This window comes from Cygnus olor, chromosome 1, assembly GCF_009769625.2.
Source record: "Cygnus olor isolate bCygOlo1 chromosome 1, bCygOlo1.pri.v2, whole genome shotgun sequence".
NCBI classification, from domain to species: Eukaryota; Metazoa; Chordata; class Aves; order Anseriformes; family Anatidae; genus Cygnus; species Cygnus olor.
The window spans coordinates 100,407,432-100,432,776 of record NC_049169.1 but is presented as its reverse complement, the minus strand read 5'-3'; the positions used below and the strand labels follow the sequence as shown (position 1 = coordinate 100,432,776).

Genomic DNA, 25,345 nt, shown 5'->3' with positions numbered 1-25,345 from the left:
GTTGCTGTCAATGGCTCGATGTCTGGGTGGAGATCTGTAATGAGTGGTGTTCCTCAGGGGTTGGTACTGGGACCGGCGCTGTTTAACATCTTTGTTGGTGACATGGACAGTGGGATCGAGTGCACCCTCAGCAACTTTGCTGATGACACCAAGCTCTGTGGTGTGTTCAACACGCTGGAGTGACGGGATGCCATTCAGAGGGACCTGAACAGGGTTGAGAGGTGGGCCTGGGAGAACCTCATCGAGTTCAACAAGGCCAAGTGCAAGGTCCTGCAACTGGACCGGGGCAATCCCAAGCACAAATACAGGCTGGGTGGAGAGACGCCATGTGGAAAAAGGCTTGGGGGTATCAGTGGATGAAAAACTAAGCATGAGCTGGCAATGTGCACTTGCAGCCCAGAAAGCCAACCATGTCCTGGGCTGCATCAAAGGAAGCGTGGCCAGCAGGTCAAGGGAGGTAATTCTCCTCCTCTACTCTGCTCTTGTGAGACCCCACCTGGAGTACTACCTTCAGCTCTGGGGCTCCCAGCACAAGAGAAATGTGGAACTGTTAGAGGGGGTCCAGAGGAGGGCCATGATGATGATCAGAGGGCTGGAGCACCTCTCTTATGAAGACAGGCTGAGAGAGTTGGGGTTGTTTAGCCCAGAGAAGAGAGGGCTCCAGGGAGACCTGCTCCAGGGAGCAGCCTTCCAGTACCTAAAGGGGGCCTACAGGAAAGATGAGGAGGAACTCTTTGTAAGGGAGTGTAGTGATAGAGCAAGGGGTAATGGTTTTAAACTAAAAGAAGATAGATGTAAATTACACATTAGAAATAAATTATTTTCTATTATTATATGACTCCAAAACACTGTGGGATTGATGCGAATGCCTGAGCTCCTTTCACAGTCACATCTAGTTCTTTACCCTTCAATGTACTCTATATCAGCTTGTAAAGACTAAAACAAAAGGATGAACTGCAAGTTCTTTTAAACCCTGTATGTGACCTTTAAGTACCAGGAATTCTCAGCTCCTAGTGCCTAAATACGGTGCAAATGCAAACAGGTTACTCAAGACAAGCTTGGGTGGCGACCTGCAGCTAGTAAGTAGATACCCACTTACACCTTCCTGCCTTTGCTAGATGTACTGTACTTTATAGCACCGACCACCCAGGACACATTGGGCTGCAAATTCTTAACTTCATGAACCTTCCCCCTATCTACATGCTTATTTGCAGCATCACTTGCTATGCTTGTGTGTAATCTGGTGATACCCCGTGGCTGTCTTTTCCCCAGTGTTGCAGTCACTTGCCTTTCTGCGAACTTTCCATGAAGTACCACCATGGGAATATCTTTTTTTCTCCCAGACCAGCAGGACCACCCTCTCTTGAAGTAGAGTGGCACAGATATCCCTCATCAGCACTGACACTTGCGATAGCTGAGATAAACTGAAGCTGTCCAGGAACCCAGCAATGTACTTCAGCACTTCCAGTGGGAGGCTGCTTAGCAAATCCTTGTTTCTCCCTCGATTGTCCACTGTGTAATTGCATTTCCCTGATTCAGCAAGGAGGGTGTCAACCTCTGGTTTAATAGCAAATGTCTTGAGAGGCTTGCTGTATATAACCTTGGCCTTATGTCCATCAGGGCGGAAGTGATTTTGAACAAAAGTACATCCCAAGTAGGCCAGCGGACAGCGATGCTGAAACCATCCATCCAGACATGACTGGATATCAGCATGCACATTCTTGAAGTGGGATGCAAACTCGTCCCTCCTGAAGAAATGACTGCAAGTGAATGTGAAAGCTGAACTGCTTTTGTTGTGTCTTCTGGTTACACATTCAGTGTACAGCTCCACGTGGAGTTCTGGTTGGCTTTTTTCATCCAGAACATCTGCTAGAACAGCATTGGAGGAGAAAGGCTCCAAAGGAAAGCTGTAAGTCTGTGTTGCAAAGTCCACAAAGAGTCCATCGATACCCCTTGCTTCGGAGATCTCATGGCCTTTCAGTTCTTTCTCCAATGCACACAGCAGTGTGGCTTTAACTATATTTGCCGTAGGCAGTTCTTCTGGGTTTATTCCCAATTCTGAGGTATCCACCGACTTGTCTGAAGTTGGCATCTTATGTCCCAGTGCATCTCCTAGTCGTGCTCTTTTGCCACAGTAACTAACTGGCACTTTGAAGGTGTAGACAGTCTTCACCTCCTGAGCTTCCAAGTTCCCATATACAAAGTCTTTTTCTTTCGGAGTGCAAGCAGCTAGCTGGCCAAAGCGGATAAGCATTCCTCCGTGATGTACCAGATACATGTTGTAATCGGCTACACCAACTTCTTTCTTCAGCCTCTCCAGGACCCCTTCTTGCCAAGGAGCCAGCCCTGTCATTTCTTTATTTGGAGTTACTTGTTCAGACTTTTGGTCTTTTGCTTCTTCTGTATTACCAGGCGTTTCCTTTGCCTTCTCTGCAGAGCTGGAAGCACAAGGTCCTGATGCTGTTTTCTTGGAAGCCTCCTCTGTATTTTTTCGCGTGCCAGCTGCTGAGCCTGTTACCTTGCAAGCCAAGAGCTCTTTGCTGAAAATGTTCTCCCAGGTTTTGTAACTCCCCAGATCCATTCCTTCCTTGTCCTTTGCCAAATCTTCACGCTCACGTTGGCTGAGCTCAGATGCCTGGTCATTGCCATCTTGGGAACCACAGGCCAATCCTCCCACGGCACCTTCTTCCCCACCCATGGCTTCATCCATTAGCTCTTCCACTTCATCCTTTTTCCTCCACTCTGGAAACAAGTCGGCTACTCTCAAACTCCTGAAAAGTATCTTCTGGTCTCTGAGCGCCAATGCTGTGTCCAGACACTCCTCGCTTAAGGTCTCCTTCATAATATTCTTATGGAGGGTTGTGTCTGAATCCACGTTTGGCCAGCGATTCCACTCCATCGAGCAGCAGACAACGCTGGCTGGACAGACCTGAAGGTGCTTTGCCAGCTTAAAGCGGGCCATGGAAAAAGGACAGCCATAGTCTGAGTTGAGGCAGGGCACCTGCTCCAAGGGGCAGAGCAGTTGGTGCTCCTCCTCCTTGCACGTGTGGAAGGTGGCTCCGCAGTGAAAGCGGCAGCTGATCACCATGCAGGAGACGGAGGGCTCGATCGGTGTGCGGCAGTGCCGGCTGAAGCATCTCTCACAGTGCCTGTGCTGTCTGGGGGGAGTTTTCTGAGCCCTGTGCTGGATGTAGAAAAGACAAGAGTTACTGCCTGGAGGGGCAAGAAAGGACACAGATCACCAGTGCCCGTGCCCTTGCCTGGTTTCTATGAGTTAGATGCTCACATGCACTCCTAGCAGGACCAAGGCTGTGTGTAAATGATGCCCAGCTCTGATCAGCACTGATCCCCACAGCACAGTGTGTCCTGATAGCAGCATGGATAACGCTGAGACCTCAGCGCCTTTTGCTCTTAGCCCAGCAGAGGCAGCAAAGGTTTGAGAATGAGCTGTTTTCTGCCTCAATATTTTTGCTGATCCTGTCCATTGCATACTGCTGAAATCAAGACTGCTGCAGGCACAGAGAGGGAGCTCCTCCACTTCTTCAATATGATTTGAGTGGGAAAGGTGACATTTCTTTTTCCTCCCTAGAAAAATTAGCTGGTCATTTGGCCCACGTCTTGTCACACCTTGGTCACCTCACCATGGACATGAATGGTCACAAATGAAACAGATGCAACTGCCCTACTTTTTTTTAGTTCATCCTACATACTTACGAATCAGTGTCAAACACGACCCAGAACTGACGAGGTGATCCTGAGGTGATCATATCTTAGATTCAGTTTATGACGCTGTTAGTGGTACCACAGGGGACCAGAAAACAGGGAAAGGTCCCAGGCAACAAGAACAGAAATAAACAAAACCAGTCTGCATTTCATAAATTCAGCTGCCACCTGGCAGGTCCATTAATTTAATGTTTTGCAACTCACAGACTGGATTAAAAGAACAAGTTGAGGATGCCAAAACAAATGTCTCAGAAATTTTAACCAGCCTTATCATAAAAAAAGGCTAAATGTTTTCTTAAGGAAGAATGCATTTCAGTTCTCACACTCCCATATTAATGTGGTTTCAAAAATACATATATTTTTTGCTTTTCTCTCCTTAAAAATGTTGAAATGAAAAGGACATACCATTTTCCTGAGGTCCAACAGCAAAAAGCAGAAGTACAAGAATATGAAGTATGAAGACCCTTATGTAAAAAGATATCACTGCCAGATTACTAGCTTTGTTTCAGAATGAATCACTCATCTGCTTTGGTTTCATTATTGTGTTTTCCACTCTTTCCCAGTAAATCAACTAAATCACTTTAATTAGCTGAAAATAATATACTTACGAGGCCTGTCTCCAAAAGTTATCAGTGCCCCTTGCTTATAATATCCCCACCCTTGCAAAAAATCCAAGCAATGGGTATTACTCCTCCCTAAAAATGGGAAAACAGAAGCACAGAGTTTGACAGCAATTAAATAGAGACGGTCATTAGCACAAGGCATGTCTTCTTTTGTCATAAAAAATAAGAACATAACAAGAACATAACAAATGACAGTCTGGGTCAGACCAGTGATCCATCCAGCCCTGCACTGTCCTTCGACAATACCCATAGGAGGTGAACCTTGATTCAGGGGAACATGTGGGACCTTCTGTGGATCCACAGGACCTTTCCCTTCATATGCTCTCAGCATCCACAGTTGCTGTATTGGAGACCTAGAAGCTGCCCAGTCCTTGTACTACTTGGAGCTACCTCCCTGGATAACTTGATCTGGTAGCAGCAACCTAGCCCAGAGAATACTGCAAGTAGAAAACTCCAGGCTTCTGTCTTTCTGCTCTTTGCTGTAAAGGGCAGTTAGCCAGGGTTTTTTTTTTTTTTTTAATTTTACTTATTTATCATGAAAATGAGAAAAAGATTTTTGATACATCTTCCCACCATGCTTCCTATGCAGTAGGACTTACCATAGCTCAACACAGTTCCACTCCATCTATTGCAGCCTCCAACACTGACCAAAACCTGTTTAAATCCCCTTACTGAATCAACCCTATTCCACTGAAGTATACAGCTCAGGTGCCTGCACCTTTGTTTGCATAAACAAAGAAAAGCTCTTTGGAAAGAGCTGAAGACAGCAATGCAGAAAAGTAGTATTTCATGACCATTCATAATAACATTCCCTGCTTGTCTTGGGAAGCACCGGGTTCTGCCCAGGGCCGATATCACGATGCTGGTCAGCATGACCCCAGACAGATTCAGCCCCTAAATAAATGTCATTTAGGACGGCATCCATCCTGCTTCAGGCTGTTTAGTGACATCTACATTTATGCAGCTCAGGGAAGAAAGAGATGCAGATGGATTTATTTCACATTGGCAGCATCCTTGCTACTGTCATTCTTGTAGCATTTTGCTGCAAATATAATCTCTAAAAATAGTCCCAGCTATGACTCGCATAAGGTCAGAGGAAGGCTGGGTACATTACACTGAAACAAAAACATGAATGTATGAACAATACTTTCCACTGCAAAACCAGCTATTAGAGAGAAATAATTGATAAATAAGAACACATCTGAAGCTCAGGCCTTACGGTTCTACAAAAACACAGAAAGGGCTGATTGCAAAATTTCTGGAGAGGAGCCTGCTTTCACACTGTTGTATGCTGAAACCAAACACACTAGACTCGCATGTAGAAAAAGAAAATATACGTTTTTATTATGAACAATGACGACATCACAGCATTCAGATCTAGAATCAGTCTTCACGATTACTCAGATTTGCCATTTTTAGTTCATTTTACCCCATCTCTGTTCTGTCAGAAAAATATTGTTTTTCTCTCTCTTCTAATTGTCAGATCTGTGAAGCTAGAAGACAGGGATATATATTAGGATTTGAATGCTTCTGTTCTGACAAGACAATAATCATGAGCTCTGTATTTTAACTGATGATTTGCTCCATCTCTTAGTTGTTGATATCATTGTCAATGCATAAACTACAACAGCATTTCAACACACTTAACAGAAAATTTACAAATTCTTGCCTCAGTAAGTGATACATTAACATCCAGCGGCAGATAACACACAGATATGTCAGGTAATAAAACACTTCTCTAAACCTATATAAATCTTTTTTCACTGCAACTTGCAATATTTTTGAATGGCTGCTTAAAAAAAAAAAAGAACAGAATTTTTTACTTAAATCATGCTTAAGGTGCTGTGGAATGAAAGGATGCAAACTCCCATCCACAGTCTGTCCACTTTGGTAAATCTTTATTTTTAGACTGTCAGGACAGCAAATCAAGTAAGGTTTAAAAATATACAGCCGCCTTTTAAACTACAGATATGTCTGTGTCTGAAGTAGGTCTGTTCAGTGACAATAACTTATAGTTTATAAAGCAATTATAATTTGTTTTCAGTAAATGCCTATTAAATTTAGTTGCAGTTATTGAGCTAAAACAATACAACTGTTTCCTTATTTGGTATTTGTTCTGTGTAGGTGACTGATAATATGACATACCAAAATTACACATCATGTCTGAACTCTTTTTGCAGATTCAAGGGATGCCTCCCAAGAAACCATTAAAAAAGGCCACCAGAAACCCCAGACGATTATCTTGCAGACTGCCTCTGAGATCTGATTACCAATGAACACAAAACAATCTTTCTAAGATTTACAACATGATAAGTATCTCTTAAAAATCTCTGGAAAGTTTTCATCCAAACGCTGGAGCCAAGAATGTTAAAGTTACATATAATATTACAACAAAAAATATTTTAAAGGAATGTGAAGTATGTAGGGCAGATAGCAGTTATTTATTATCTCTTCTAATCCCTGCTACCCAGTATACAGCGTTTATCTTGTTTTCAGCATAATACTTAAATCTTGGGATGAATGCAGGGTTACTAATTTCCTTACAGGGTTTTTCAATATATTTACTATTGTAGTATCTGCGTGGTTCACAAGTGATAATGAATTTGTCTTTGCAGTACTAGAGGTGCACCTGAAGTTAAAAGACATTGGTACTTCTGTCTGACAGATGTAGAATTAGAGTGTAGGAAGACAAAACCAAATATAATTAAATATAATAGTTTACGTAAATAAAACAAAAAAAGCATGGGGATACCCAGGTTCTGATGTCTCACTTGCCTGGCAGAGGCAGCAATAGAATCACATTTTCTAGAACATCCAAGCCTTCCAAAACTAGAGATTTTCTTCTCTTTGTGTGCAGTGCACCTCCTCAGTCACCACAACCCGAACAACCTCAGCAAGAAATCAAGTTTGGGTCTCCAATCACTACACAGACATGTTTATTTCTGGGAGCCGAGGAAGAAAACACTACGCCAGTGGAAATTGCATGTGTATGTGATTCCTAGGAGCCTAAGTTTTCTAACATCCTGCCCTTCGTTACAAAATAAAAAGCAAATCCGAGAATGTCACCATCTGGAGTCACAGTGACCTCTAAGCGAGTGACGCCCCACATCTTCGCAGCCAGGACACTGTCCTGCATGGCACGCCTGCTCTGCAATTGCCATTCAGACTGATCTTATATGCACATTGCCAGCCAGGCTTCAGATGAGCCTGGCAGTGAACATGGCACAGCTCAGGGTAAGTGCAAAGGGAGAATAAAAAGTGGAGATGAAATCATTATCAGTAACACTAACAAACTTCTATCAAGTGTGTGCAAGGCATAGTTTCTTGGAGTCTTAACTCTTGAACAAGTTCATACAGATTTTACAGGGGCACTTTGATGCCAGGGCAATCCTTCTCATGAACCTCAAATCCCTGGTATAAGAGATGAAGAGGGAAAAGGTGTTCCATGAGACAACTGTCCCGTTAGATAAGTCCAAATATGGAAAGACAAGTGACAATTAGGGAGCTATTCCCTGTATTTTTCAGCTGGGGAACAGCTGACAGACTGTGATGTTTTGTGGCAATAACCACTGGTTTGGAGGTGCTGAATGGGTCGGATTTGCTTTATATGAAGAAATATACTTTAAAATGGCAGGGACAGAGTAGGTCCATGGCATAGTGCATCAGTCAGGAAGAGACTTCAGTTCCCTGCTTTTCTTCCAGATGATGCATTCTACTCAGGCTCCTGCAACAGTACATCTACTTCCCTTCAGCTCCCAAAACCTGGCACACAGGACCATGGAGCAAAAGATAAGCTGTCACATCACCAGCCTTCCCTTCTCCTGGTAAATCTGTGCTGCACACGTGCAGTGAGGAGACACAAACTCACTCAGGCCATTTCTATCCAGCCAAATGCACCAGTGCTGCTGAGGGAGGAGCAGGGGAGGGTTGAGAGTAATGAGGCACAGGTAACACAGGGCACTGCTGGTAGAAACCCCATGCAGCGCTTGCCTGAATGAGTGCCGGGTCAGCAATATTTCTTGCTCCTCCCTACCTGGAACAACATAGTCACAGCTCATCTAAGACAAACCCACCAAAAAATTCATGCGGATGTGGTCCCCTGGGTTCACGTGTCACGCAGGGCAGCACAGCAGCAGGGGCTGAGGAGTGGAGTGGGAAACGAGGAGACTGTGACAGGCACCCACTCTGCAGCGTGTGTGAAGGACTGTCCTCGGGAGGGACACACTTAGGCAAACTCTCACTGTGCATCAATACCTGGGTTTATGATTTGAGTTCACCAAGTGCCTTAAAATAACAGGTTACAGTTCAGTTGAAGCTTGAGAAAAACAAAACAAAACAAAACAAAACAGTTTTGTTTTGGGCTCAGGTTCTGTTTTGTTCCCTGGTAACAATATCATTAACATACTTTTCTGAAAACTTCTTGAGATAGTCAAGTGAACGGATTTAAGCAAAACAAAAGAAAACCAGCTGAACCCAGATGCCCGGTACAAAGAATGTGAGTGCTCATGGTTAAGATCTAAGTCATAAAAACAAAAGTTAAAAGATTCATGAATAAAAACTGCTAAGCATCCACAACTCTAAAAGGTACAGTAGTACCTGTAATGCTTGTAATTCTTACTTCATCACTGTATTATTTAGTCTGGACAAAAAATGTAGTTTGCAGTCTGAATCGTAAAACTCACTGGATTTTAAGTCTTACATTTTTTTTAGTTTCTTGAAAGTTACATAAATTGAATTTTTGATTTATTATCTGTCATACTACCGAAGTTCCTATTTTAGAGTCAGTATCTTAGTTTTTTAAAACCCCAGATACAGTGCTGCAAGCCCTGGCTAATCCACTGAATATGTTATGGAGGGTTTTTCTTGTTAGAGCAGCCTGTCACAGAAGTGTTCAGAGTTACCAGCTGCCTCTGTTCTCAGGTGTCACTTAAAGACATCTTGTGTCTGATTATTCTACTTCATCCTAATTACTAAGATTGTTTTGAAGACATCTTGACTTTCATAGCTTGATACAGTAACCATTGCATTGCATAAGTTTTCACCAATAAAGCTCCAACCCTATTTACAAAGCCTTACCTTAATCATAGTGTCCCTGTGTTTGTACCGAACACTTGCGCTCTTGGTTTTGCTCAGCTGGGTTGAAGTGAGGTGAGTAAAGGCTAACAAGAAGCAAAGAAAGAAGAGAGGATGAGAGGACACAGAGCAAGCCCAAGCAGAAACATCAAGTAGTTTGGGAATGTTAAAAATAAAACCTGTGCATGTGACTGGGCAGCTCAGCTTTCAGAGCTGTCTCTTCCACTGTATTTGTTAACACTGTCACTACTGGCGTGATACTTAACGGAGAGGATGTAAGCGACAGCACTAACCCTGCCCTCTGCCCTGGGTGTTAAGAGGAAAAGATCAGAGCGTATCCCAGAGCCCTGTATCAGTTTCCTGCCATTCTCATCTTTAATGACTCCTCTCCTCGCAGTGCCTAGATCAGCCTGTAGTTTCTGCTGTTGCAGCTGTCACTGCGTCCCCTGCTCCTGCTTTCACTTACTCCAGTGGTGGGCGCACACAGTGATGATGGGTTTGCACCCACAGCAGGACCCGCCTCAGGGCATAGCCTCCAGCTGGCTGCCCTTGCCACAGGGCTGCTTGTCCTGGGACAGAAGAGCTGAAACAGCACCCCTCGTGCTGACGGATGAGTTGCTGCTTCTCCCTGGTGGGGGAACACCTTGCAGCTGTGGTGGAAGCTCTGAGATCCTAAATCACAGCATGCTTTTTGTTCTGCCTTATCTTTCTCTTTCCCTATCTGTGAGACCTCAGTGACGCTGATAGTTTGAAACAGTGCAGGCAACTGTGTTTTCATTTTTAGGTTGAACGAAATGTCAGTAGGCGACTACCAAGGCTTGCTGGTGCCAATTGTAATTTAGTAGTGCTAAATACGGTTAGCAGGCTGGCTCCATGGCCTTTTTTAGAAAGGGCTGTATTACTGTGGTACCATGTTGTATCATCCCACTGCACTCAGGAAAACAGGGGCCAGCAGGAATATATCTAAATCCATATTTCACCCAATCACATTATCATCAATGTGTTTGTCCCTTCCACTTCAACCCCTCACCTTCTAGTTCACAATTATTCTTCAGCCTTGACCCACAACAACTTCTTCAATGTTGTCGTTGTCTTTTTAGACTGTGCTTAAAAACATACTGCTTATATGCTTCACTTTTACACAAATCTACTTCTCAAAATTCTCTGCTACTAATTTAGGAATAAATTCTCCAGCTGAATTAACCCAGATGACAAATATTTAGTGCTTTAGAAGCAGCTGTTGCCAGAAATGAAGCTATCTTCTATCTTAATTTCACCAGAGAAGGTGACAGAAACCAGGAGTTCATCTTTTTTTTATCTGCAGCACACCATTTGTATTAACCCAGATTCATCTGAAACTATACACTCAGCAAAAATGGGTGAACTTACAGATCTCTGCTGCCACCGTTACCCATGCTAATTTGATTGAAGATACCTCAGGAACATCAACCAATAACCAGACCTCCCACTGCAGTACAGATGTGCTTGCTGGTGGGATGGAAGAAATGCGACTTCTCTGAGAAGATGTATAACTTATTTATTTTGTGATGCACGTACTGGTGGATAAAGCTGTTGAATGTATGCTTTATTCTCTCTTATCTCAATTTTGTGGGTGGAAATACTGTGCCATATCAAAGTCCTGTGAAATATATGTATCTATATGATATGTGTACGCACATATGCATGTAAATACATACATGTATGTACATACTGTATGTATATAGATGTGTAGTTGTACATATGTGCATGTTCATACCATATATATACAGATATATAGCTGTGTACCAGCTGCCATGCCCCTCTGCTTAGGGAAGATGGCCTTTGCTGGGCTGCTGGTGCCTGTGACGGGGCAGGGCAGAGATGAGGCAGGACTCCCCCCGCTGCTGCTGCTGTCTCTGCGCTCCCTTGGGACACACCCCGTATCGCAGAGCCCAGCACACGCACCTATCCCAGCACACCCTACAGTCGCGACATGGCCTATCCGCCACTCGCCAGACTACAACTCCCGGCATGCCTGGTGAGCTCTTTCTACGGCTGCGCAGCACTGGGGAATAACCGTGCGCTGCGTGCCGGGACTTGTAGTCTTTCCTGAGCCTACTAGCGCCGGCCCCGCCGGAAGGCCTCCCCCTCCCAGAGCGCTCCGCGGTGGGTCCGGAAGCTGCGCGGCTCGCCGTGCGCAGGCGCACTGCCGCCTCCAGCCAGCGCTGGGCAGGCAGGCAGGGAGGGAGAGAGGGAGCGGCGCTCGCGCGCCTCGGGCCCGTCAGCAGCCAGCGCCGGGCCGGGCCGCGCCGCGCCGCGCCGGCCGCAGGTAGGAGGGGAGCGGAAGGGAAGGGGTGGCCGGAGGGGGGGCGGCAGCGGCTGCCGGGCGCCGAGCGGGGCCGGCCCGGTGCTGAGGGAGCCCCCGGCGTGCGCGCGTGCAGCGGGCGGGCGGGCGGGGCGGGGCGGGGCGGGCCCGGCGGGAGGCCCGCGCGTGGAGCCCGGCGGCAGCCACCGGGCAGGGCCCGGCCGGGGCGGAGCCGCACCGGCAGCGGGCTCCTGGGCGCGATCGTGCCTCGGCATCCCCGGCACCCCCCTTCCCTTAGGGGGACGGGGCTGCGAGGGGGGCAGCGCCCGGCATCGTGGGGCAGGGGGCTTCCGCGCGTGCCTCCTCAGCCCGTCCCTCGCTTGTTTGTCTATTTATTTATTTATTTATTATTTATCTTCCCTCACTGATCTTAGCTGATCTTACAACACCTATCACTTCTCGCTGCAAACATGCCCTCGTATCCTTAAGTTCCCCCAGCGCTAGCTTTTTGCGTTCCTGCGTGCGACGCTGCCCAACGCTCGCTGTCCGGCCGCGGTGGCCGTTCGCAGCTCTCCTGCGAGTGGAGACCGGGTAATCGGCAGGAGCTCGCCCCATTCATAATCCTTAAATTTGTCTCCCTCGTACGAGGATACATGTGGTGATGATATTGTGCTTTGCCTCTTGAGGGCGTTTAATGAAAACTGAAACTCTAGGCTGGAAATACACGGCGTGAGCTGTGAAAATATCGAGCTGCTGTTTTTGCAGAATTCCCAAATGGTTGCGTTTAGGAGTTTCCTTATCTTTTTTTATTCAACTTTCTATTTCTCTGGATTTTTTTTTTTGTTCCCTGACATATGTTCTGCTTTATCTGCTTAACGTTAATGACAGACTAAAGAAGTTGGGATGTGTCTGTGGGCTATCCAGACATGGATTGCGACTTTACACCCAGCAGCTAGTTATTTGAAAGCTATTTTGTATATACTGGAATGGTATGGCAATTAATAGTCTGAATCAAACTAAGCTTTGGTATGTCTGTCTTTGTTTTTATTACGTTGCACTCCATGGTACGTTAAGGCATTGCACTGACATAAGAACGAGCTAGTTCAAAGCAACTTTGTTTCTACTTGGGCTACAGTTGCACCTTTTAATTGTGCTTGAGATGTGCCCATAGGCACAGGGAAAATGAAGAGTAGCTTGAGGCATGGTAATGTAAGATGATGTGGGAGGTAGAGGTTCTCACAATGGGGTCCCTTGCCAGAATTTTTCGAACAGATGTAGTAATGCTTCAGCTCCAAGAGAATATCACTATTACTTAGACTGTAATTCCCCCCCCGAGGCTTCTAAACAGTGCCTTTGTCACATCCCATCTCTAATTCCAGCACTGTACCAGGACGTTTCCCTTTGCCATCAGTGTGCCATCCATTGGCTTTTCCTGATGTGTTCCCAGTGTTGAAGTGTTCAGACCTGACTTGCTTTGGTGGTCCTGTCTGCGCACTGAGCTCAGTGCTGGTCACAGCAAGTCACAGGCCTTCCAGTTCAGAAAGGGAAAGGCAGCAATAGCTCATTTCAGCAGCGCTGACAGAAGAAACTATTAAAACAAAAAAGCATTAAACTTATCAGATATTGTAAAAGTTCCTGAAATGCTCTTTATAGACACTTAAGTGTGAATGTTTATTTAACTGGATTGTTTGACAGTTTTATTACAACTTCAGTGTTTCCATACAGTGCTACAGTGCTTCTTTCTTTTCCTCTTATTTTTCTTTTTTCTTCTGTTGAATAAGTTGAAGTGAACAGAATGGTATGTTTTATTTTAGACTGTTTGTATATAGCAGGCTTGCTTTGATGTCTTTGTCTCTTTCTTCTTGAGATGGTGGATTCTTCTCAGATGTTTTTCATGTCTTGGAGGGGCAAATGGGCCTAACTCACGTCCTTAAGAACACAAAAGGAAACTGCCTTTAAAGGCAACTGTAAAGGTTGAAAAAATTGTGGAAAGAAGTGTGAGATTAATGGAGCTAAAACAGTGCCCTCCAGAAAAATGAAAATCAAATTTATGTGAAAAAGCGTAACGTATAACAGTTAACCATGATTCACATCACCTATTTTGTACTTTATTGGTTCTAATTTAAATTAGAAACATGAGCGGAAATGAAACAGCAGCAGTAAGTAGCTAAATTTAGTAGATTTGTTTAAATACTTCAGAAGGCCAAACAGAGTAAGTGTGCAGAGGAGCCTAATAGGCTAGGAGCAAGTCAAGAAAAATAAAAGACAATGAAGGAATTACTCATTTGAGAAAACACTAGGAGAGGTTAAAATATCTGAACAGGAGGTTCTGGAATGATGTAATAGACAAACAACAAGTTAGAAAGACCAGACCACCTCTTCTTTCAGAGAACAAGAACTAAAGATGAACTGATATGAAAACTATTCAGCTTCATGCGAAGACACTAAACATAACAAAACTCCTTGTTTAAATAATACAATAATAGAGAGAAAAAATCCCCATATAAACTTCAGAGATAAGTGGCAATGATATGATAGCAAGTCATTTTTTTCTGCTCTCAAGAAAAAAAATAAATGTGTCCATAGTCTATTACAACTTTTGAAGTCAAGTGAGTAACGGATTATACTGGTCTATTTTATATCCAGGCATGAGTGTAGGGTTTTCATGATACAAAATGCAACAGCAAGATGCAAGTCCCACAGAAATATCAGTGCTTTTGAATTGTTTTGAAGATGGTAGGGGAACTCTGTAAAAACAGCAAAAAGGAGCGTAAAGCACTTGGTGAAAACCTCCAGTACATAGAAAAGCTGCAGAGCAAGAGGACTGGAAATCATATTATGCCACCTCATGAATGTCTTAGACTGTATTAAACGTTGTGTGAATTCAGTAATTTATTACAAAGAAAAAAAAAAGTAGGGGTAGTCTAGGTAGGTGATGGGCAGTGAATTTCCTTTCACCAGAAATTTTGGGTTTAAAAAGTATGTCAGTAGTAGTAGGTGTACGAAGAAGTGGTAGGAAGTAGTGGTGAATCGGACATAACTTTTCCGTTTCTATTTATCCATTCATGCAGTAAAGGGGTAAATGGAGTTAAGTAGTATAGAATGAATCTTGTATCGGGATGAAGTTAATACTTGCTTGACACAAAATTAATGCTCAGTGTCAGGAGGAGATAGAATCTGAAAATATTAGAACTGGAAGAAACAGGGCTGTGTTCCTGGGTGTGTACAGAGAGTAACACACTGAGTTGTAAGAGTATCTCGTAAGATTTAAAAGTTAGCTAGTCACCAACTGCTGAAACTATCTTTATGATCTAGAATAGTTACTCCTTCTTTTCCTGCTTTTATTTGGTAGTTTGGGCTGCTGGCCAGGCTCAGCAGGAGAATTCATATGTTCTGTGAGAATCTAACCAGTTTGACAAGCAAGGATTTATTTTATTTTACAATCTGGGTTTGATGTTGAGATGATAAGAGCTGCTGGCTTTGGAATTAAATATCCTGTGGCTAAACATCCTGAATGTCTTTATCTCCAAAGGCGGCATTGTAAGTCTACTAAATCTAGTGCTGAGGTTACACCTGACAGAAAATGCACCTGTTGGTGTATTAAAATGGCATTTTGGTGAACAAACCACTTTTTGGTTGCAAACAAACCACAAAGTGCCTGTAAGAAATGTCAGATAATAATTTTGTCATTATGATTAAACTATTTTTTTTAATTATATGAAGCAGGATGAAGTTGCCTCTTAAAAGATGTAGGGCTCCTTTGTAGCTTACACATGATCACCTGTTTAACTGTCTGTGTGTTTCACTGTTCTTTTGTGTTATTAAATGATTGGAAAGGAAATGTGCGTTCATTGGATTTAGGAGCAGTTGGTAGGAGGGATGCTAGGTGCCAGTGACGGGAGGCAGAGCTGGCATCATCAAGCTTTAAAGTTCTTGGGCGTATTGGCTCGGTGTGGCTGATACATCTGTATTATGCAACTCTTTCAGTTGCTGATGTCCAAAGCTCGTACGCATTCTGCAGAATTTTGGCTCACTGTTATTTTGTGCTGTTACAATTGCTATTGGTGTCCAATTACCCGGAAGAGCTTTGAGCACATTTCATACCTTTCATAATGCTGAGTCACAGCAACCAATAAATTTGTCGAAGGCAAGTTTGTCATCAGGGGATACAAGAGAGAGGTTTTGTTTCAGTGCCTGCGGTCATTCACAACCCCAAATAAAAGTTGCTTGAAACTACAAATTAAACTTAATTTAGTTTATTTTTTAACCTAATTTGTTTAAGAATGTATGGAATTTCTTATTTGCATGATATGGAGTGCTGAAAGGTTCACGCTTGTTCTCTTGCAAAGAATGTTTAGGACACATTAGAAATTTTACGATGACTTTTTTTCCAGCAGACAACAACTGTCAAATTACATAGATAACTATTGGACTATTGTTTTTCAAATGGCCCAGTTTTTAGAGAAAATACAGAAAATACATTGTGGGTCAGCTCGTTCTGTAAGTGTGGGGAGGATGTGCTGTAATCTTAATGAAAATGAAAATGAATCTCTGCTTTAAAAGAAAAGCATTGCGTTTTCATTTGACGCATAGGAGTAATCACTTTTGTTATTTCATGTACATGGTCATGTTAGCATGAAGTTATTTTTTTTAATGTTCGTATAATCCTATGTGTTTGAAAAGTTTAATTCCTCATCACTAGCTGCTTTGTTTTATGGCTTGTGGGAACTTTTTGGTTTCAGGTTGATTGTTCACTGTGGGTTTATAGAAATCAGCATTCATTTAAACAGATTTGTGTGCAGTGCAATGGCTTTGAATGCAGCAGAAAAAAATCCCTGTTTGTTATTCAAACCTAGGCCCTTTAAATAAATTTGTAGGTGTTTTCCTTTTAAGTTCCCCTGACTTTAAGAGTCAGTGTTTTTTGGCCCTCTTGTTCAAATTAAAAGCTTTGCAGAACTTTGGAAGCTGTATCTGTTGTCTCACTAAGTTAAAATGGACCTTTAAAAATGTGACTAAAACCACATCAGAAATAACTTGGTGATAGTGTACCTATAGTGGAGTACTAGGTATACTGTGTCCATATATCTTTCATTGTTTTTTCTTCTTTAGTAAAACTGTTTTCTAATAAACCTCATAAATGCCTTACTACTTAATCTCTCCAGTGTTGCTTATTTAAAAAACAAAACCACACAACAACAAAAAAGCCACCACAAAAACGTAATCATTAAACTTCTTAAGATTGGCTTAAGTGACCAGTTCCGTGGGTGTCTCTGCACTTAAAAAGTAGTCCAGGCTGGTGCGCCAGATCTCTTTTGAGACAGCACCAAGTGCCAAGTAATTCTGTTAGTTCTTTTGCTGCAACCGTGAGTATGCTTCCTTGATTTTTTTAAAATTTCTTTGTGTATTTTTCAGTGTGATAAGGGAAGATTAGGGGTTGGCAAGCTGATGTTTTCCTGACATTGGGGACATCTAAAAAATAAAATCTGCAACCCCATCCATGCTTTTGTGAGCGCAGAAGATCTTTCTGAAGGCTACCTGGGAACATACTAAATTGACCCTTCAGGTTTAGTTGTTTTGCAAAAACACCTTTGTATTTTTGTTTTTATTTTATTACATTTTCACTTTATTTCTGCCTTTTTTTTTCGTGTGGAAGATGAGATGTCCTTGAAATGTGACATCCCTACAAACTTGACATCAGGTCTTCTCCATATTGTCCATATAATGTAGTCTCTTTTCTATCTCTGGTTGCTTTTGAGCATGTCTGTTATATTAGCATAACAGTCAATATTGAGCTTTTTAATTAGTCTGTAATTTGATGTTCCATATTGTGCAAAATTGTGCATCTTCTCAGGCTTTGTTATAATTGACTTAAGGTTGACCTTATATTGGGCAAGTAGCAGCCAAACTTGCGAAGTGGCCAAAGAACACCTAGAACATGGTGTATTTACTGTAGATGAAGTGGATCAATACCTGGTTTACTATCTTATAAAAGCTGCTAGGACAGAAGCAATTGTGAATTAACTGGTGATGGATGATCTTAGAGGTCGTTTCCAATCTAAATGATTCTCTGATTCTATGGAAGCAAATTAATAGGTGCATAATAAAGCAGATTTGAAAGAAATGGAGACGGACAGGAATTCCATGATGAAATCCCCTTGCTACTTCCATGTTTTGACAACAGGTTCCTAAGACTCTGAACCCTGTTTCAAGGCTTTATGTTCTATCCGAATTCAACCATGAATTTTATGTTGCATTTGAAGCTCCTGTAATCTTTTGACCTCTTGGCTATCAGAAGGTGGTTCCTGCTTGTTCCTCTGTGAGGTCTGCTGTAGGAGTGTGCGTCTCTGCTGTTCTACATACACTGAGGTCTGTCATTCCTTCTAGTGAGTAGGGCTTGTCTGCTGCTGCAGCTTTCCCAAGGCACAGAACATTCATTTCACATGATCATTTTGTTTCCTAGTTAGTGCTAGTGTTTGAACTATCGTCATCAAAACTTACTTTGTAGATCTTTACAAATACTCTAACTGCTCATTTTATAGTGCTTGTGAGACATATTTTGCAATTTCGTTTTATAGCTGGAGAAAGTTAAGCTAAGGTGTTTTAGAAATTGGCTGTGTTGTGCTTGAAGAATAGCTTCTTGGAGCTTAGTTAAATATACTTTCCTCTAGTTGTCCTGAGCTTTACAGGAGTCTGAAGACTTTGGAAATTAGAAGTTAATGCCTTGTCCCTTATGGTCATTCCATAGACTTCTGGCTTCTAGTATGCTTTGTCCAATAATTTAACAAAAGAAGCAGATACAGCCTCACCACAGTGTCAGTTTTTCAAGCAACAGGAGGTGGCAGTGAAGAGAGATGTCAGTCTACGGATATTCTGTATGTTCTTTTTTTCCTCAGATAACACTGTCAGCAATGCAGATGTGTTATTTCATCTCTCTAGCATGATGTCAAATGTAGGATGCTGCATAAAAGCTTTTCCAGGGAAATAATAGCATTAATCCCTAGGTAGTATTTGTATCATTATATGCCATATATTATTCATGGTTTTACTATGAAGACTATGCGTGTCTTTATATGTCTGTGTACTATGAAGTTTTCTGTCACTTGCAAGAAAACTGATAGCTTATTTCCAAAATATTTAAATAATTCTGTTAGTATCTTGAACCTGTTGCCTTCAAATTGGCAGAAAGCAAAATAGCAAGGCTTTCTAAAATAAGTACTTTGTGGGTAAACAATACACCTGTGGTCAAAATGTTGGATTTGTTGGCTGATGAGAGTAATGAATAACCAGGTGCTGCATTCAGGGTAGATGGTTTTTTTTTTTAAATTGGATGTGTTCCCAGTCTCTCATTAAGAGCATCAGAAGGTGATACATCCTGTAATCAGAAGTCAGTGAATTGCTAGGACATCTGTACAGGCTGTGCTATAGGTGTTTGGCATGATACTAAGAAGCACAATTGTGAGGAAACTTTAATTCTCCAGGGTGCGTAGAGTCCTGTGGCAGAGCCATTGAGTAACCAAAAATCTCTGATGGTTAGTCATGTCGCATTCCTTCTAGCAGTGTCTGCAATTCTAGTGACAGTGATATCTGGTTTAAGAAGACAAGTTTGTTTTTGTCACTCTTTTAGATGATTGATACCTGATTTAAGAAGGCAGGGAGTTCCTTTTTGTCCCTGTATAGATGATTGCTTGGGACAATGTAGGTCTCTGCAATAAGTGACAACATTTCACAGTGCAAACTGAAATTCTTTGACTTGACCAGCAAGGAGAAATGCAGTACTTTTCCTTTCTCCTAGAAATTTGTGCTCTGATCATCTCCACTTTTGGCATGGCCTTTGTCTCGATCAGCAAAAGAAATGGGGAACGTCATTTCCTTAGTGAATGCAGACACTAAGGAATAGATGGTGGTTTTTCATTTTATTAAAAATTATTTTTTTCATGGTAGCTAAACTGAGGAGGGGGTCATATGGGGTTGGGCTGGTGCTGCACAAAAAGTCAAAGAGTACATCATGAAAACTCCTCCCAGGGTCACCAAAGATTTTTATCTATAGACAGGAGTATGCAGAAATGTGGAAAACACTACGCTATCTTTAGGAAAGAAGAGATTCGTAGAACGTTTCCATGACAACCACCACAGACTTTCACCAGAAGGAGCATTAATTTTGATAGTTCAGAGAAGATCCTGGATTTACTATGAAGAACTTGCCATGGGTGAATTTAAAGTGACCATTGAAAGATTTTCAGTTAAGCTGCAACAAAACTGCTGGAGACAAGTGAGAAGTATTCCCCTCTCTGGTTTAGTCTGGGGGAAAGGCTACATGCTGAAAAATGGAAAAGGATCTTTATAGAAAATAATTCTTGGGTGACTGTAATGACCAACATAAGATTATTTTATTTTCACTCCTAAAGAAAAAAAAAGCGTGCTCACACTGAATAGGTCTAAAGATGCTGGCAGTAGATGTGGGGTAGATGAAGTCCTGAATGTGGTCATAGAATTTTCCACCAGTGGTCAGGGAACCAACAGAAGAACCATGTTACTTTAGACTGAGTTTTAGGAGATATTGAGGGTATTATAGAACCCTTTAGAAAATAACTTTGGATTGAATAACTATACAAATTAGGCAGATATATAAAATGGTTGTATGGCCACATGTTGTGATTTTGTTGATTTGCTACTGGTTAGGGACTACTATGAAATAATTACAGAATTCTTTGCTAGTTGAATTTGGGAACTTCTCAATGCTGAAGGGAGCTTAATATCTCTGCCTTTAATTGGAAAAACTGTCTTCCTGGTTATTTGGTGGGAATTTGTAGGACGACTTTACTCCAATGTAATACACGATACACTTGTGAAAGGATTTTAAGTGTACTGATCGCTCAGAAAATAGAGGGGGTTAGTCAGCAAAGTCTTACTTTGTCTTGGAAGTAAGAAATAAGCTTAGCCAAAATTTACAGCTAAAGCTTGTAGAGGATGTAATATTTCTTAAGTTCTAAACATAAAAGAGAACGAGAAAATGTGAAGCCATTAGGTAGAGCAGTTGAGGTAAAGTCAGAATTTAAATAATAAACTAATAAAAGCTGTGCCTGTATTTTCAATAAAGATGATAAATAACACAACAGGACAGGGCTAATAGAGCTATGAGAGGGCTGATAGAGCTAAATGAAAGTTATTTCCTCAAAGCCAGAAGCAAATTTGAAAGGAACTAATATATTAAGGTGGGAGATGAACATAAACAAGGTAAAAATATATATATGAGGAAGAAGAAGAGTATGATAAGGAAACTTGTTGACGATGAAGCTGGATTATGTCACTAGTATTTAGAAACATCAGAACATCATATGGAAGGACTGCATAATAGTAATGAGGTGAAATTTAGTAATAAGAAATGAAGATGATAAATGTCTAGTATTTCTATAAACTACGAACTTTTATGGACTGAAAGTGAAAACGTGAAATGATCACAGGAGCTATTGAAGTCCTGAAATCCCCAATGAAGGCAAATCTAATCTTGTGAGTTTAAGATGTTTCAGATAAAAGCACAGAATGATTAGTAATGTCATAGGAGGCCGGAGATTTTATCTGGGCTATTGTGTATGCCTGTGTTCATGTTCAAGGGCAGATTGACTAGGGTGGCTACAAAGCCTTTTTCTTTTTTTCCTGTTAGACGTGTCCTTTTAGCTTGTGTTTTTCCATCTGGTATTTGAGTTCATTTTCTCGACTCTAAAATATATAAAATGTCTTCCAAAATGTTTAGAAACAAGACATATTCTATACTCAGCCTGAGTATTTGTTGGCCTGTATATTAACAGTTAAAACAGTAAAAATTCAGGGCTCCCACAAATAGTTTTTCTGTTTACCATACAGGTAGTAGTCATTTGAAAAACCTAGAAACGGGAAGCAAATGTTGTTGCCGAGCATATTGAAAGAAACGTGAAAACTTTAAGCTTAGACACCTAAACACGTGAAGAATATAGTCACGCAGGAAGAATGTAGCTGTTAAGAATGATGTAGGGAACTTCTGGATTTCTGAGACTATGGTTTTGTAGGATTTTCAGTTAAAAGGAAGCGATTTTAGGAAGTCTTTACAGCAGAATTAGGCTGCTGAATTACCTATGTGATCAGGCTTTCATGTTGCATTCAGTGCTGTCTGTGACTGGCTGGTCTTGAATGCAGTAGTTTTGTTTTTTAGCAGTGTTCAAATTTTGCCTAGTGGAACACAGTTTGAAGGGATACCTGGAATGTCTTCTGAACATCAGAATTTTTATACATGATTGTCAGGTATCAGTGACTTTAAAAAGAGGCTCTATTAAGAAACGCATTTGGCTATCCGCTGTTTTTAATCTCTTAAAACTCTTTGTGCTAATGAAAAGAAGAGGAGGTTAGAGTAGACTCTATTAATACATCTGATACATTTTTTAAAAAGGTAACCAAAGCTATTGAGAATCTGCGTACACTTGTGTTGCTCCGTTTTAAAATAAAGTGCACAACAGATCATTTGTCACCTGGTGATTCTGTGCTTATGGAATTTGAAGTGGGTAGTGTATCTAACACAACACGTTACGGCATTTGAGAGACCTTTAACAGTCCTGAAGAGCCACTTTATACATAGTATAGTTTCCTAAATTTCATATTACAGAGTGTCAAATATTTACAACATATTGCACATTCTGTACCTGTAGGAAGATTCATGGACATACGGAGATATTTTAGAATTCTATTCCTAACATTGTTCGGATTTAAAGGGGAGATGTAAGAGAATCATAGAACGGTTCAAGTTGGAAGGGACCATAAAAATCATCTAGTTCCAACCCCTCTGCCATAGGCAGGGATGCAACCCACTAGATCAGGTTGCTCAGGGCCTCATCCCGCCTGGTCTTGAACACCTCCAGGGATGGGGCATCCATAGCCTCTCTGGGCAACCTGTTCCAGTGCCTCACCACCCTCTGAGTGAAGAATTTCCTCCTAAACCTCTAGTTTAAATCTCTCCTTTTTTAGTTTAGAATCATCCTTCCTTGTCCTGTCACTATCTGATGGAGCAAAGAGTCACTCTTTGTCTTTTTTATAATTCCCCTTTAAGTACTGAAAGCTGTAATGAGGTCCCCCTGGAGCCCTCTCTTCTTTATGCTGAACAGCCCCAGAAGTAGCAGCAGAGTGGAGCACAGAGGGTAGAGACCTGATCCACAGCCCATTTGGTTTAAGGGTGGTCTTTCTACTCAGTTTTATAGCTATTGATTTATGCTAAGTAACTCCAAAGTGCATCATTGTACATGTGAATTGTCGTGAGTTGATATTAATTTTGATCTACTGAGTTATACAGGAAAACTGGCAGATGGAAATAATAGACTCAAAAAAGGCTCTTCTGTATAAACAGTAACAGGATTGCAGTCTGGGGGTGAGGAAGAGGGGGAAGAATGGCACTGCTCTTTGCAGAAGCAAGTCGTTTGAGTGGTTAAACCATCCTCACCTGAAATGTGTCTGTCTCCATTTATTTTTTCTTGTAGGTCTTGTCTGGATAGAAGGAACATGAGGTTGTGTTGAATTAATTTAAAATGTGAATTTGAAGCGCAAAAAAGCCTCTGTACTGACTTCCAAAGTGAATTAAGCTAAAAAGGAGCTAAGACTACTTCACTTCTGAGTGAAACTGTTAATTCCCTGTAGGGAGAAATATTAAGATCTATTAGTGTAGCTTTCTTAGCCCAGTCTGTATCCTCTGCCTTACGAATCTCAGTTCCTTCTTAATAAAACGGTTCACTTATGTCTCGCAACCTCAAAGAGTAAAATAAAAGATTGGTGGTCTGGTGTGGAAAAACTGGCACACTGAAGTGTAAATTCTGTAAAGTCATTTTACACCTTTGAAGTTATTGGAAGTTAGGTGACAGGTTATAGGGAGGCAGTGGCTGGAAGTGCATGGAGAGGTTCTATAGAGATGGAGACAGACCATAAATGGATGTGTGTTGAAGAGTAATTGTTCTCTGACTGATTCTGTTTTTAATTGCAATGTAAAGGAATCATGACGACCTCAGGAAAAGAGAATTTCCGACTGAAAAGCTACAAGAACAAATCTTTGAATCCTGATGAGATGCGCCGCAGGCGGGAGGAAGAGGGTCTTCAGCTACGGAAGCAAAAAAGAGAGGAGCAGGTACTATACTACAGTTGTGATAACCATAACCAGTCGTTAAACATTTGTGTCTTGCACTGTCTTTACTTCTTTGCTTCTCTCAAAGCTGCTTTGCTTGATTGTTCTTGCCCTGTCAAATTCACGTGTGGTCAGTCTGAAATCGGTCACTTGCAGACTTTTCTGCCTCTTCTTCAGGAAGTACAAAATGTAGAGAGTGCTCATCATCCACTCAAGTGTAAGATTGACCAGAGCAGCTTGGAAATAACGGTGATTTCTGGAAAGCTGTCTGACCTTGCACTGGAGGTAGTTGAGGAATTCCTTTTTTTTTTTTTTTACTTTTATTTTCTGCTAGCTGAGTTGTGGTGACTCTAATCTTCATTTAAACAGTGGTACGGTGAAATGAAAGGAAAAATTTTTTATCCATGTTGAGTTAAAACAAAGATAGTAACGTGCTTAGGTTTGGAATGGTAGGTAAACTCTGTAATCTGTTCCATTTAATATCCTTTTCATAGTGTCAATACCAGACACTTTCAAGGAAATTCTCTAGTTAGGGAAGAATTCTGAGAGGGAATTGCAAGATTTTTTGTTGGAGGTTTTAACTGGGAACAGCAGGCAGTATTTCCAGACCACTGGTAGTGCAGAATGTACTCGGTCTTATCTGTAAAGCTGATACTAAATTAGGAAAATGAAGAAGTCATTTTAGGAATCTCTTATCTGTGCCTCTGACCTCCCTTGTACCTGATTACCACAGGTTGGCTAAATAAATTGTAGTAGTACTTTTATTCTCTTAAAGAAAATTGTAGGTCCTATCTGGACAGACAGTGCAGTGGAAGTGGAGCTGCAAGCAGTGTTTTGTTATGTTCCTTTACCACTGCAACAGTTTCAAACCTAATGTGCAGGTACTTCTATTTTTATGTATTTGGCACATGAGAATGTCAGTGGGATGCTTGACTGGCATTGAGGATGACAGAGTTGACATTGCATCTGCTAGTTAGAGCTGTGGTTTAATTATGTGAGGGAACCTGCTTTATTCTTTGACTTGCTTGTTTTCATTTACACTCAGGTTTGTATTCTAATATTTTTAATATATTCTTTGTTTTAATGTCTTAGCATTGATTTTGCATTTTTCAGCCTCTGTGGGGAGAATCTTTTGACCTTTTATTAAAGCTTGTTCAAAGTTTCCCCCCCCCCCCCTTTTTTTTCATTTGGCTTTGTATCCCACAAAAACAATCTCAAGCCTCTGAATTTTTGCATAAACTGCCAACATGTAAAATTTGGCTTAGGATTGTATTTGAGCAATGTTTGAAAAGCTTGGGTGGGCACATTGTCCATTAGCCTGGAAGGAACAGCACTTCACAAGGATGCCTATCACTGAACTGGGGCTGGTGTAAACGTACCAGCTTTGCATACTGTTTTTTCTCCAAAGACTGAGAGAAATAAGCAGCAGGTTGGTGTCAGGGCTCTGTCTTGGCTTCCCTCTTTAGTGGTGCAAATCTGATATGGCTCAGTGCTGGAGTCTTGTTTCCT

General features: G+C 41.7%; 2 protein-coding genes across 2 annotated transcripts in view; one reads left to right on the top strand and one right to left on the bottom strand.

Moving 5' to 3' along the window:
- Positions 1 to 1,110: 1,110 nt before the first annotated feature.
- FBXO40 (F-box protein 40) lies at positions 1,111 to 9,629 on the bottom strand. Its single transcript, XM_040572573.1, has 2 exons — positions 9,423 to 9,629; positions 1,111 to 3,184 (listed from the first exon to the last, which is right to left on the bottom strand). Exons 1-2 carry the CDS (start codon positions 9,429 to 9,431, stop codon positions 1,217 to 1,219), a joined length of 1,977 nt encoding a protein of 658 aa, XP_040428507.1. The 5' UTR covers positions 9,432 to 9,629; the 3' UTR covers positions 1,111 to 1,216.
- A 1,875-nt stretch (positions 9,630 to 11,504) lies between these two features.
- Positions 11,505 to 25,345, top strand: part of KPNA1 (karyopherin subunit alpha 1) — a 53,492-nt gene continuing 39,651 nt past the window's right edge. Inside the window, exons 1-2 of the mRNA XM_040572610.1 lie at positions 11,505 to 11,727; positions 23,706 to 23,839. Of these exons, the coding sequence (XP_040428544.1) occupies positions 23,711 to 23,839 (129 nt within the window). The 5' untranslated portion in view covers positions 11,505 to 11,727; positions 23,706 to 23,710. The remainder of the gene's footprint in view (positions 11,728 to 23,705; positions 23,840 to 25,345) is intronic.